Genomic DNA, 15158 nt, shown 5'->3' on the forward strand with positions numbered 1-15158 from the left:
AAAAAATCAGCAGATATGACATCAGTCTCTGATAATGATATTGAGAGGCCATGCATAAAATAATTTAGAACCTTTTAAACAAGCCCTAGATGCCATAAATTACAAGTATTTTGCTAAAAATATTTTCTTGTTGATGTTGAAGCATTTACATTTTTGTGCAGCCTGGGTTTTTTGCATTTGACATTTGCATTACATTACAATTTAAAGATGGATCAAAATCTACTTGCAAGCTTTAATTTTACTGTAAGATCTGCTGTGGCAGATTTAGGCAACAACTGAAAAACAAAGCTTCTGCCCACGTAATCATATCACTACAGCCTTGCAACAGGTATAAAAATAATATTTTTCTGTAATCATAAAAGTTTCTGCAACCTCTTTTGAGGGAGAGATTAACTAAAGCAAAAAACTGCCTGCATGGCTGCGTTACATTAGGGATTTTACTGGCACAACTATGATGATTAAACTTTTTACTGTCAACCAAGCCTTAGTCTTTATACAAGCAATTACTACATTCAAAGTAGTTTTCCTCTTTTTGGGAAAATGCACCATAAATCCAACTCTCTGAACATTAAGAAGCAGTATCCAAAGAAATGAAGGCAGGGACCGACAGACAACATATGCAGTGAAACACCCGCCTGTTTACAGAGTACACACAAGAGACAAGAGTAACTAAAGATAGCCACATCACAGCTCTTATAGCACAGAAATGACAGGAGCAGGAGAGTAAGTATCCATGTGAAAAATCATGGAAAAGTTGTTCACCTGCTTGCTGAACATTATTAGAGTACCATATGAGTAATACGTGGCAGTACTTAGCTGAGGGATTATTGTAACATTATTAAGGAAAATTCAATCTTAGAATGAGTTCAAGCTCTAAGTCTACATAGTATTAGCTACAAAATAGTACTATTATCGGAACAATGAGACACTCACTATTTAAAAGAGGGAAACTCTTAATTAAAACAATTTGCAGAATATGCTGAGTTAACAGTACATGCAGTAAGGTTTTCAAGTATTTGTCCCAGGAAAAGCAGAGGTCTGAAAACAACACAGCAGTGAGTTGCAGAAAGACACTGAAGGGAGAAGGTATTTACTTTACTAGGGGCAGGAGGGCAAAGCATCCTTACAGCAGCAATATAACCTTCAGAAAAAGCAAGAATTTCTGTAGTTTTAAAAGCACAAGTTAAGATCAATTTATAACAGACGAATTTTATGGATATTATTACAAAAGGATGAATGTAAGACACTGTAAAAATCTCTCCAGTGTTTTGTAATTATCCTTATTAGATAAAGAAAAACTAAGAAAACCAGAATATAATAGCATTGCCTAAGCAAAACAGTTTTATCTGTTACTTACACGTATAAAGCAAGGTGAAGAGCTAACAAAAGATCGGACATGAAAGCTGACTCAGCACATTTGCAAGCCAAATACTGCACATCTGACAGGTGATCAGCAGATAACACTGATCAGTAAGAACTGCTTCTCAACAGAGGCTTGGAGTTATGGTCTTAAAACCGCTGAACACTTCAGAAAGTGCCTGACAATTCTTAATGGTTAAACTAAGGCCATTCAGCTGTAATTAAGACTGTACTGGATGCTCTAGTGCTTTTATAAGCCATTCTATGACCCCAAGTTTGAAGCTGAGAGACAATGTAATATTTTAGCCATACTGTATTTCTGGGCTACTAAGAGACAGTGCAGAATCAAGTCACATGAAGTACTTAGGTGCAGCTAAAAAACCCCAACACTTTCAAGAAAAAGAGCCATAGTGCTCAGTATTGTAAGTAAGCGAAAAACTCCACCGCTGACAAAAACATCTATGGAACATAAACTGACACAAAAATGCTGATAATCTTTCTAACCTACTGTAAAAGAGGAGATATCCCCATAAATTAAATTGCACAGATAAGGCTTGAGGCTGGAACATGTATTTAAAGTTGACCTGCAAATGAAAAATTCACCACTCCTTTTTTGCCCCTGTTGTAAAGAGACCAGGGAAGCTCTCACTTCCCTTCCCTCCAAAAAGTCTGCCTCTATATTTTCATTCTCATCAGAAATACGACACTAACACAGTGATGTTAAACATTCAGAAAATTACAACCTTGACAGTAATTTATCACACTACTCTTATAAACAGATAAAAGTCTAATACATATGGGAAGACCTCTCCGAAAACTGTAGTTAGGCCATAACTGCATAAAAAAGGTCTCTTACTCTAGATACTTCCATTAAATGGCTCAAGACACTCAGCCAACATCTGATCATAGCACACAATGGATGGTTCATCTTTTAGACTGAGATCTGAAATTCTGAATATTTAAAGTAAAAATACAGCATATAACAGATTCCTCTTGCCCCCTGTCTCTTTTATACACTGAGAAGGTGGTCAAGCTACTTTTTCTCTTTTGCAGGTCAACTTCAATACAACATCAACTGGAAGTCACTCACCCATGTGACATGCACCTAAGCTTCTAGAAATCTTCATCTAATAGGCTCCTGAAATTCATATGCATTTGCACATTAAAGAGTCAGTCAAAGAATGAACTTACAGGACACATCTGGCACTAGGATGTATCTTAAAGCAATCACTTTTACATCCTACAAGTAAGTGCCCGGACTAGAAAGCATTCAGAATTTATTGAGGACCAGAAAGCACAAAAAGAAACATAAGCATTAAGAGAAGTTACAACCAAGAGTTAAAGATGTGCCTCCTGCAGCCTCATTTTTGAGGAGTCAATTAATAAGTGTACAGGTCTTTGTCTACTCAGACGTGCAGCTACGGAGTGATTTAATTTTAGAACAAGGAATTCAGATTTTACCAAAAGAGCACCAATAACTGTGTTCATTACACCAGTAGCTACCATGGCATGCATCTGTACAAACCTTTCAGGCAGTTGTCCACAGCTGGTCATGAATAAGAAGGCATATAAATTTTTCTCTTCTTTTATTACAATGAAGTTTATAACAGTACAGAAAAGTCACACGACCTTAGTGGGTCAGTTTACTTAAACCCTGAAACAGGAGAACCTCTAAATACATTAAATATTGTTACAAGTTCAGACTTAAATGTACAAGTAGTTGGGAACAGTTACAGCCCTCACCAAACTATGTTGGGGACATGAAGTCCAACAGCACTTGAAGTGCTGTGAAGGCATTGTTTCACAAATAGCAACATAATGTTACAGAACTTGCCTTTAAGGTGGTATGTTCATGTAATTCCAGCGCCTTCACAATTTAACGAACCATATTTACTATACTTCACTTCTAAAAACCTAGATGAAACATGAAAAAGAAGCCATACAGTATAAATTGCAACATCAGGAAAAGTTCCTGTTATTATTCCAAATAATTTTTCCCGTGTAAAATAAGAATGTCCAATAGCTCCTTGCATGTGGGAAGATACTTATTTTTTTAAAGTCACAATGAAGCCTTAATTGACGGAAGCTCGGCTATATTAACAGCACAAGATGAGAAAAGGTTTAATCTCCAAACCTATTAGAGCGTGTGTAGTAGCATCAGTAGCGGCCACCTTGCGACATTACAGGAGGTCTCATTCCCATTGGAGGTCGAGGAGGTCCACTTTGGTAAGGGGGAACCATCGGAGGTCCCTGACCGTATGGAGGCATTGCTCCAGGAAGATATCCTGGCATGCCCTGGTGATGAGCACCATACTGACCTATAAACAGAACATTTAAGATGCAAATAATTTTATTTTTTTTTTAAATAATGGGCAGAAGTTGCATTTTGTGAAAATCTTCACACGCACCCCCCTCCATATACGCCACTTCAAGTTTTATAAAAGTTTATAGCAAAGTCTTTTCAAGAAAAGAAAGCTGGCAAACATGATTACCATGAGGTGGCATGGGAGGTCTCATTCCTTGTTGCTGTGGAGGAATTCCTGGCTGTGGTGGCATCATACCTCCAATTGGTCCAACTGGTGGATTACCCAAGGAAGCTTGTCCTGGTCGAGGAAGATTACGCTGATACTTAGGCAACTGTGCCCTTCTCTCTTCCTAAAACCAGGAAGAGACAACCATAACATATTGTAAGGTTAAAACTCACCAAAAACGAAGTAAATGAAAGTGTAACAAAGTAGATTACAGTACAGTCCTGAACTATTTCAAGTACAAGTTCAGAGACTGCTACTAGTAACATTACACAGTAGCATCTGGATTTTTCCCCCTTCCTTCAAAGTTACTGTATTAATACCAGCCAATCTAGCATTTTGCACGCAACACAAATTGTCTTCCTCTCTCAACTGAAGAAAGCCTTTCCCTAATAACATGGTGAGACAAAAAAGCCAAACAGAAATTGAAAGAAATCTGAACTGAAATTAAGGCTCATTTTTTAAAATTCAAATTCCATATTCTGGACTGCTGTAATAGCACCAAGACCACTTCAAACCAGTAAATCTTTTGTCCTACACTCATTAGCTATATCTACCTGACTTCAAGCTCAAGTAATACAGAGAAAAAGTCCAAAATGTATTTTGGATTGAGTAGTCTCCTATCACCAACAACAACAAAAAAAAGCTTAGATCTGTTGCGGTGATCCTGCTGCCAGCCATCACTTTGCAACCAAAGTTTTCTTGATACATGGCTGTCTTATATTAATTCTGCACACTTTGCACTCTCACCATTATTAAAATACACATAATGCAGATGCAATTCTATGTAATCAGCCATATCAGCATAAATTCCATTTTTTCAGTAAGACAATGAAAATATTTTAACTTACCAGTGATATATCCTCATCTGGATGGATCAACTTACTGGTTGCACTGGTTGTTGTGAGGGTAGCAGGCTTACTTGTTATAGATGTAGCTGGTTTAGCTGCAGTACTGTTTGTCGTGCTAGTGGTTGAGGCTGTAGACTGTGTGTAAGCAGGGAATGTAGGTTTTGGGGGTTCCGTTGTTGTTGCAGGTGTAGAATTCAAAGGTTTGAAATCAGTACCAACTGGACCTGGAACAGCTGCTGCAGCCTGTGAAACACAGAGATAGATCAATATTTATTTCTCAAAGCATAAGAAACTTAAATGATGTCTCTTAAACCTCTGAAACCTTCCAGTAAGATACATAATTAAAACAAGCTTGACAAAAGTAAAGTTCAGCCTTATCACATACTAGAGCAACTGAAAATAAAACAAAATAAATCCCAGTATACACACATATACACACACACACTGGAAAGTCTAAAATTTGCAGGTCAAAAGCCACAACTAGAAAAAAGGAACAACAAAAAAAACCCACTACCAAAAATTCTACCTCAAATCCTGTATTTGGTAAATTTCTAAATCTCTCCTGAATCACTGTTTTATTAAGAGCCTATAAGTATAAAGTCACTGTTCTATCATTGAATTATTAGCATATTTTAGCAACCATTAGTTTATAGAGTACAGCTCAAAATGTTAGTATTCATTAAAATTAGGTATACAAGTATTTTAAATATTTAAGAAAGCTCTATTTTGCCAGGCTTTTTGTTTTAAGCGTTCTCTCTATAAAAATACTGCAGTATTTTCACAAAGTACTATGTCTCTCTAGAGACCTTTAATCTCACTTGTGAATTAAGAATCAACTGAAGGCAGATATGATATCCACTACAGATTCCAGTATCTCATCTTTTCTACTTTTTTTTCTTAAATTATAACTGTCAGACAAGATGTTTGCTTGAAGACGCAGCAATCTCCAAAGCAAGCTTTAGTTGAGAGAATGCTTCTGTTTCTAGTCACTATACATTTACAATTATCTGAACTTGCCAAAAGAGAATACTGCCATTTTTGCGCATAATGCAAATTACAAAATTCCCTAACGTTATGATGCACCATATTAAACAACATGAACTAAAAAGCCTTCACCATGCATCAAGCTAACCACTGCCCACTAAAATGCATTTAACTGCTTTCATGCCTTTTTAACCCTTTAGAACCAGGATGTAACATTTCATTCTTTCAAACTAAGAAAAATTGGGGACTTTGACATGCTTATTTCTAGTCAGATGCAACTCCCAATCAAGGACTCTTGCAGTTTTACCAGCTAAACATAATCAGGAATATAACAGAAATTATCTGAAGATGTTTAGTCAATTTTGGATTTTACAGAAAGGTCCAAAGGGTTAAGTTGCAAAGCAATTTGTTTTTAACTGTGACTTCCTGCGTACTTGTGCTGTGCTAGGAAACAGAGCGTTAGAAGATGCTGACAGACTTTCTGAATTGGAGGAAGCTGTACTTGAGCTTGTGACAGGTGTCCCCATCTGTAGCATAAAAGAAAGGAAACAGTGAAAAGTCTCCAAACAAATGGGTGGAAAGTATCCAGATGAAAGGATTTCTTATGCTAAGCCCTTTCTTATGAAAAGACTGGTTTTGTAAATGAGAATCTTCACTGCAGAAGTCCAAAATGCAAATAGTACACTATGAAGGTTTCTGCAACATACTTGAAAGCAAGTAAAAGCTTCAGGACTTAAACAAGTGCAGTCGAAGGGTAGAGGTCATAAGCTACTACCAATTCCCCACTTCCCTCCCCAAAACATTTAAACAAATTTTTACTACCGTAACTTACTCCTAAACTCTTATGAAAAGAACAGGAGAGTAAGTCATGTCAAGATTCATACTCTGGAAAATTTTAGGTAGTTTCATGCAGTAAGATTCCTGTAGCTGACTAACACATCCCTTCACCCACCCAAAGCACCCTCATAACCGACAAACTGAAGGGATTAAAGAAAAAAGTGCTTTGCCTACTCCTTCATTCCCCACGTGTTTACAGAACTTCTGTCTGGTTTCATGGCTGTTTTAAGACAAACAAAAGAATCTTTTAAAATTCATTCAAGCACTACACTGAATTAAACTTAAGAGCACAAGCAAGACACTTGACCAGTCACTTCTCAGGCCTCCTCAAAAATACAGAATAGACACTGTTCACACAGTGGCAATATGAAGAATGTAACAATAGATTCCAGGCTATGAGATACGTTACCTGCCCCGCACTTGGGAAGAGTGGTTTAGTAACTGGAGGCTGGGGGGTAGGTGCTGATGCAGCAGGAGCTGGAGGTCTGTTAAGAATGCCCGGTGCTGTAACAGGCTGTGCTTGTGTCATTGGAGGCATCCCAGGACGAGGACCCACAGGCGGTGGCATACCTACAAACCAGAAAGAACCAGTAACAAATTAGGCTGAAGGAAGTAAGAATATTCCTTTAGAGGATTCTGTTCAGTGTTCCTTAGAACAAAGACTTCCCCAAAGAATATGTATTTTTAATGCAATAGTAAAATAAAACACGACAAAGCGTAATGTCAACAGTCACCAATAAACGTCCAAGCGTAGGCAGTAACCTCAAAGACTTCAGAGTAATAATGAATCAAATTGTTTTCTATTAGAGCTTCAATGACGAAGTTTATGCTATCAATAAATCAATTCAATCACTATTAATTTTCCAGCTACAGCCACAGACATTAAAAGATGGGGCTGAAAATAGACTAGGCAGCACAAAAGCTGAAGAAAGCATAACAGGAGGAGAAAACTATCTTTTATTTTTTACATTCACAATGGTATAAAATACAAATAATCATTCATAATCAAAAGGCATAAAACTACTCCTTCACGTGTGCAAAAGAATGGCTTCTGTGGCAACCAATCCACACCAAGTTCGTGGCATAAATCTGGATATTCTTTATATAAATCCTAAATCTCAATGGAAATAAGCAAATATAATTTAGCTCTCAGCACACTGAGTTCAACAACCCTGACCTCTGGAGATCATCTTGCCCATCCTCCCTAGGTCTACCTGCTCAAGCAGCAGGGTTGGACAAGATGATCTCCAAAGGTCCCTTCCAACCCCTACCATTCTGTGATTCTGTGACCTACCTGGTGGCATGCCAGGCATAAGAGGTGGTATCCCTGGCCCAGGAGGCATCATTCCACCCATCGGCATCATCCTGTTAAACAGAAAATGAGCACTGGTATGAACACTCATGATAAACTCTTAAGACAATTGGCACATACCTGTATTTAGATAAAAAATTATGGTAAATAATTTCTAGAAGCTCTCAACAGAGGCAATTCAAAACCAGCTGACTCCACAGGCACAAGTGTTTTTCCACAAGGAAAAAAAGTCAAAACCAAAAACAAAGAAAACCTCCAAACACTTTTTATTTGAACTTTAATTCCTCAAGCTTTCACTTCCACATTATCAGATTTCCATAACTGGTGTCTCTTGAAATCTATTTCAGGCTACTAGTTTTAGCAGTGTTCCAAGAACCTGATCTTAGAAAATCTGGAAGTAGGAAAACCAGCTAACTCCAGTCACACTAAAATTGCTGTACATCTGCTAATACTCCTTTCTGACACTACAAGTCTATGTGGTTACAGCACCCTCATACTATTTTAACATGCTCTCCTTCCTCTAGTGAGCTGCAGGCAACCCAAACCTGCAAAACTATCCACAAAGTACTGATAAAAATAGAGCAGAGATCCCAGGGCAAGAAAGCATCTGGGGTTTCAATTATGTTAAATATTTCCTATGCTAAGGACAGAAAAGCAGGTTTTTGGGGTTTTCTTGTGGGGGATTTTTTTTTTTTTCCAAATGAGAAGTCCTTATTATGGCAGATTTTTCCTTCATATTAAGAACAGGTTTGGGACTTTTTTTCCCTTGCTACTGATACGTGGGAAAAAAAAAACATGGTCTGTATTTCCTAACAGAAAAGGAGTCATTTAGATACTGCCTATCTGGTAAACCACATTACAAATTAAACTACACGTACTACCCTTAATATAAGCAAATTCCTCCTGCACAGGGCTGCAACTCATAAAAAATAAGCTGTCTACAACACTAAGTGCTTTTAAACTGGAAAGCTATAAATGAATATATGTGATTCCTTTACAGGGAACAAAAGCATGTGTAACTTAAGTTTGCTTAAATTTTTCCAGATGCTTGAAGCTGGATTAGGGAAACAAAGGAACGCTTATTACTTTAGTTAGCAAGATAAGCAGACAGGGAGCAGCCAAAGTGCACACCAAAACCCCACTAAGAAGCAGTTTCTATTTGCATGATAAAGTCAAGAAACCTTCACCATTGCAGTTTCAAATCATCATCATCAACAGGTGAGCATTCATTCTGCAAAGCAAATTGCTACCCAGTCTTATCTTTATTCTCAACTTGTCTACCACTGCTACAGAAGGAAAAACCAATGCAGAAGCAGTGAGGACTGGGAACATATTACCATCAGACCCTTTTTTGGACTGATGGTTGGAGAAGGCAAAAATCAGTCTTGCCACCCATTTTGACAACTGTTAGGCCCAAGAAAAAGTGCTGGATGCTCGCTGCCTCCTGCCACCAGAACTAGTGTCACAGTAAAAACAAAATTGCTTCCTAAGTCCTAATTATTCTTTGCTCATTTTTAAAGAAAATATCATCAGGTTAAGTAAGCAGAAATTTAGATTAAACTAGGTAAACACATAACACCCCACCCCCAAAATTTCACCAAAATGGAAGTGCAGTGAACTTCTGGCAAATAATTTTGTCTTTTACTTCACCTGAAGTTAACAAAGAGTTTTAGGAGGACCGAGCACCAGCAAGCCTGAAAATAATTCTGTTCGGTTTCCACGCAGAAAACCTACAGTCATAATGAGCACGAGATGGTCAACTATGACATAATTTTTAAATTCAAAGGCTGTTAAAACAACATTTATGTCTCAGAAGAGAACAACCTTTCACCTCAGTGAACTTTAAAGCTTAGAAGCAAAGTTCCTGCAGTATGTCCCACAGTGTAAAAGTTCGAGCTGTACTCTGCTTCAAGAGCAGTTATAAGTCCCTAAGGGTCTGTTTCATTAATATTTTGTAGAATGCATTTCTCATAGCATATATTTTTTTAATATTCATTTAGATAAAGCATTAAAACTACAGGTATTATACAATAATTAAACCTAACTAAACATTTTCCCCCAATTCTTAGGCAATATTCAGAGGTTTTCAGTAAGACAGTTTCAAGCTTATCAAAAACACGATATAAAATGGCATAATGAATGTACCTATTATTACATTAATGAGATGCTTACATGTTTCCACCACAAAATGACTGCATGTATTTTCTCTGCTGATGTAATCTGTGAAAATTTATGACAAAATCAAAAATCTAACTGTGATTTTCCAAACACATTGTGATAGGGTATGGTGTCAACCCCAAACAAACATAAAAATCAACATCTTACTTTTGCCCAAAACACAAGACAAATTATAACTATCCAGCATTTTTCTCCTGTTAGGTTGATGACTGACAACCAGATGCACAACATACGTGCAACACACAAAGGAACAGTGGTTCACAGAAGGCTCTAAACCAACATAATAAAACTTTAAATTATTATACTGCTACTCAATAAAGTTAAGACAAAGGCAACATACTTTATACGTGAACTCACAGTTTGGCTGTATTTTTAGTGTTGGTTTACAGCCATCCAGTTCTTTGGTTAGTCTTAAGGTTACAGAGTTCACAGGTTCCTACATACATTTTTCTAATTAGCTTTACTTTTCTGTGACAGTTTACAATACACAGTATGAACATGTAATATTAAGTCTTCCTTTCTACTCACCCAGGTGGCATTCCAGGCATAACTGGAGGCATTCCAGGCATCATAGGTGGAACACCTGCCATTAATGGTGGTATACCTTAGAAGAAAAAATAAATTTTAAACAATTCTGACAACATACAGTTGAGATACAAATCTCATCTAATAAATTTAGACTGGATAAATGCTTTACAGGAAGCTGTAAGAGACTCTTTTCTTAGTAGTGTCCAAAGAACATGCCTTATCATTACAGAAAATACAAGAAGATACCAGCTTTCACTCAGTCATTGACTGAAATACTTTCTTCAATGCATTTGTGGCCTATGTATAAGCTACCTGTTCTATGCTAGCAGTCTCTAGATATACGACAGCCTTTCTGCCGTTTTTAAAATCTTGCTACAAAATACTGCAAACAAATATCACTGGTAGACTTATGTTCAAAGTACTGATCTGTCTTACTACCATATTAACATTCCTTCAATCTAGATGTAAGCATTAGCTATTTTAATCTATTTCACAAAGGAAGATGTGCATGCACACACAGAATGGGGGAAGAATTAAAAAAAGAGGAAAGAAATTGCTTTTGTGCACCTCACAAAACTATTTTGTGACCTCTAACACCCAATACTAGAAAGGACAGATTATTATTCAGCATACAAGCAGCAATTTGTATTTTTACTCAGCCTTTCTGTAACTAGCTTAAAAGACCATCTTACCTGGAGGCATCCCTGGTGCACCTGGCACAGGAGGCAAACCTGGTTGTGCCATCGGGGGAATGTACCCCTGCTGTGGCTGAACTTGCTGCGGTTGAAATGAAGTTGAAGCCGCAGATTCATCATCTTCATACTCATCAGAATCATCCTGTTGTTTCTTTTTCTGGCTCTCTGCTAAAGAATACAAGGTATATAGTCAGACTGAAGGCAAATTATGTTCTATGAAGTTCATTTTATCTGGGGTATTCTACCTGGAACAAAAGTAATAAAATTCAAATCTTATCGTGTTCAAAAATTCAGAGAATTACAAAGAAGAAAAACTGTAAGCCTATCTATATGTACAAACAATAAAGTGAAGGAAAGGGACTCGCGCTGTAATGACCCTCAACATAAATGGGGGTCTTCCCTCATGTCAGTCTCATGCTGTCCAGAATGAACCAAAGCAATTCAAACAAATGTATACTTAAATAGCAAAGAAATCCAAGTATTTGGGCATCATCAGGCTTGTATCACCTCTGGCCTTTCCTCCCCTTACCCTTAAAAATAAAACCACCATCCCCACATTCATTAGGTGATTGTTACAGCTGCACTGGCATGCAGCTATTTCTGAACAGGAGAAGAAAAATCTCTCTCATCCTTCTACATGACTCACAAATGTCTAGAGCTGCAGTTAGAGAAGGCATTAAACCCAACCCTTACTCTTCTGAGAAGTGACACCTGTATCACACAGCTTAGTATCAATAAGCAACAGACTAGGGAAATGACAGATAACTAGCTAGATTACACTTTACCCTGAGTTTTTTGTTCAAGTAACCTCCTCCGCTCCTCCATATCTTTTTCTGGAATGCCCTCCATGCCATAGATTTCCAGTTCAATGTCTGTTCTTCCAGGAATAGCATTTGGAACAGCATCTATTGTTTCTTTATGTACCTAAAGGAAAAGGAAAAAAAAAAAAAAAACTGAACAAACTCTTGCTGACCACAATTCAAGGTAGATTCTATGCATTCTTCAGCCAGTTTCAAGATACAAAAGGAACATCCTTAATGGGAAGAACCTCTCTGGCCAAACCGTTTCTTGACACGTGCTTCCTAATCACTGTTAGCTACTATTAGCTTCGAAAACCAGTTTATATAAACTTGTCTTCCGAACACCAAGACAACAAAATTCCTTCACTCCTCCTACACCCCAAAAATGATGGCAGAGATCTCTGCTGCATACCCTCCACGTGACTGCTGACACAGCACAACTCCTGATCTAGGAACAGACCATTGCTGTCTTTTTCTCATTGGTTTTTAAGACTCTGGAAGGCCCCAAACCTCTACCTTTTTAAGTTCACTAGTAATTCCAATTTTAGATTATTTAAGTCTAAAATGTCTTACCTGCATGCAATGTATAGCTAAACCAGGTCCTGTATACAGCTTCTTATGACATATATGGCATTTAAAGTGCTTTGCTTTTTGATGCTGAATAAGGATTTTTTCATCATCAAAATCCCTGTTACAATACCTATTGAAGACTGTTAAGGAAACATCTAATGCTGAAAGTGACCTTCTATACAACATTAAGCTAATTAGCATAATTGTGATTTTTTCTTTTCCTACCAAAAAAGCACACACACAAAAAAACACCAAAACAAAACAAAAAAAAACAACCACAAACAACCCCACCAAACCCATAGGGAGTATCTCTGAGCATTCAAAGCATGACAAATATTTCACGGACACCTGAAACCAAACCTCCCCCTTACACCATCCAGCATTTCACTCTTCAGATAGGCACAAAACTGGCAAGATGTGTGCACTCAATCAGAATAATTTTAATCCATATTTTGTGTAACGCTTTTCAAGTCCTAGTTATTTCTAAGCAGACTCATTCCTTCTCTGCATATGTGTAGATTAAAAAAAAAGTTGCTAAAGCATTAAAGGAGAAATAGACTTGAAATCCACAAAAGGGAAGTGATGCTAAATATTAGAAGTCCCTACTTAATAACAAGTATCAGTAGCTAACATTTATAAAAGAGAGCAAAAGTTTCAGTTAAAAATTCCTTTTCCAGTCATTCAGCTATCAATCCTTACAACACTGCATAATTTGCTGTGGTCATGAAAGAATTCTCTGTTTTTAAGCAGAAACATTTCAAGTGAAGATCTTTCTGGGCATCTATGTGACAGAAGAGGCAAACTGCCATTTCCTTTCTGCCGGTCAGCTTTAGTATTTCAGCCAACACTCCAAACATATCCTAAGCAAGACAAATACACATTCTTTATTAGCTGTTCCTTATTAACACAATGCGTACCCTCGCTTCCACCAAAACCTGAAATATATTAATACCTAAAGTAGAAGCACAGATGCCTTCCAACGTAAAGTGGTAAAGGATCTCAGAGCAACTTACAAAGTCCTTTATTAAACAATTCTAAATTGGGCAGAAACATTTTAGAGAAAAGATAAATCTGCAATCACACACACACACCCCCCAAAAAAAAGCAGATTGTGAAGGAACGATTGAAGGAAAATCCACCGGTATTTCTGAATGAGAAATCCTACGTGACTTCGATAAAGTAATTAGAAATTTGAACACCCCACCCAAAAAAAATTTTTTTTTGAAGTTGTCTTTTAACCACATCTGCCCCGCTTCTTGAATTAACTGTATTTATCACAGGCAGCGTTTTCTTCCGTTAACATCCCACCCCCAGAGAATGAAGACCGTTCTCCATTTTCCACACGATCTCGGCAGTCCCGCCGGGCATGGCCACAGGATCAGCAAGGACGGACGGAGAAACTGCGGCCCGCCCCGGCCTTACGAGCGGACGCGGGCCCGAGGCCTCAAGCGAGGCGGGCGGGCGCTGGCGGACTAGGCCGCGGGGGGGGAGGAAGCAGAGGAAGGGCACAGACCAGGCCCCATCCCCGCGCTGAGGAGCTCAAAAATGGAACAGGACCAAGCACAGAACCAAACGGTAACGGCCGTGAAGAGAAGGAAAGAGCCCCGTCCCAGGGAGGCGCCGGGCAGAGAGTGGTATAGGACGGGACGGAGACCCGCCTAGGCCAGGCCGCTCCCCTCCTCCACCCAGCTTCCCACACCCGCCTCGTCCCACACGGAAGGATACCAGCACCAAGGTTTCAGCTGCTTCTTTTTCTTACGTCCCATGGCGGCGGAGCCCCCGACCTAACAGAAAGAAGACAGCCGAGCTCTCCCCTTCCCGAGCCGCAGCGCCCACAGCAGCGCCTCCACGAAGGCGAGCGAAGCAGGCACAAAATGGCCGCCACGGTCCCACCAGGCGCCACCGCCTCCGAGCTCCCAGCATGCGCCGCGCCGGGAGGGGCTGCCCACGTGACCGGCTCCCGGCGGCCCAGCCACCTCGCGGGCTGTCCCGCCTTGCCGCCGTTTTGTTTCAGCCGCCGTCACGGTGGGCTGGGGGTATTGAATCGTAGATTCATTAAGGTTGGAAAAGACCTCTAAGATCATCAAATCCAGCCGTCGGCCCAACACTCCCAGGTCTCCTAAACCATGTCCCCAAGTGCCGTGTCTACATTTTATTTTTCAACACCTCCAGGGATGGTGACTCCATCTCTCTGGGCAGCCTGTGCCAATGCTGACCACTCTTGCAGTAAATAAATTTTTCCTAATATCCAATCTAAACCTCCCCTGATGCAGCCTGAAGCCATTTCCTCTTACCCTATTGCTTGTTACTTGGGAGAAGAGACCGACCCCTACCTCACTATAACCCCCTTTCAGGTAGTTGTAGAGACCAATAAGGTCTTCCCTCAGAATCCCCCAGACTAAACACTAGCAGCTCCCTCAACCTTTCATAAGACCTGCTCTCTGGATCCTTCACCAGCTTCATTGCCCTTCTCCAGACACACTCCGACACCTCAGTTGCCCTTCTTGTCCTGAGGG

The 15158-nt window shown here is 39.1% G+C and overlaps 1 protein-coding gene across 13 annotated transcripts; it reads right to left on the minus strand.

Moving 5' to 3' along the window:
• Positions 1-2928: 2928 nt before the first annotated feature.
• Positions 2929-14575, minus strand: ZNF207 (zinc finger protein 207). Of its 13 annotated transcripts, XM_075111439.1 has the most exons (13): positions 14368-14570; positions 12646-12772; positions 12058-12196; positions 11270-11440; positions 10578-10653; positions 10044-10091; positions 7854-7924; positions 6969-7129; positions 6157-6249; positions 4739-4981; positions 3852-4014; positions 3494-3677; positions 2929-3273 (listed from the first exon to the last, which is right to left on the minus strand). In XM_075111439.1, the coding sequence occupies exons 1-12, from the start codon at positions 14406-14408 to the stop codon at positions 3517-3519; spliced, it is 1494 nt and encodes a 497-aa protein (XP_074967540.1). In that variant the 5' UTR covers positions 14409-14570; the 3' UTR covers positions 2929-3273; positions 3494-3516. The 13 variants fall into 13 exon arrangements, with proteins under 13 accessions (XP_074967540.1, XP_074967548.1, XP_074967542.1 ...); XM_075111447.1 differs by lacking the exon at positions 6157-6249 and having other exon boundaries at positions 11270-11437; XM_075111441.1 differs by having other exon boundaries at positions 2929-3677; positions 11270-11437.
• Positions 14576-15158: the final 583 nt, after the last annotated feature.

Source organism: Phalacrocorax aristotelis, chromosome 16 (assembly GCF_949628215.1).
Source record: "Phalacrocorax aristotelis chromosome 16, bGulAri2.1, whole genome shotgun sequence".
In the NCBI taxonomy this organism is placed as follows: Eukaryota; Metazoa; Chordata; class Aves; order Suliformes; family Phalacrocoracidae; genus Phalacrocorax; species Phalacrocorax aristotelis.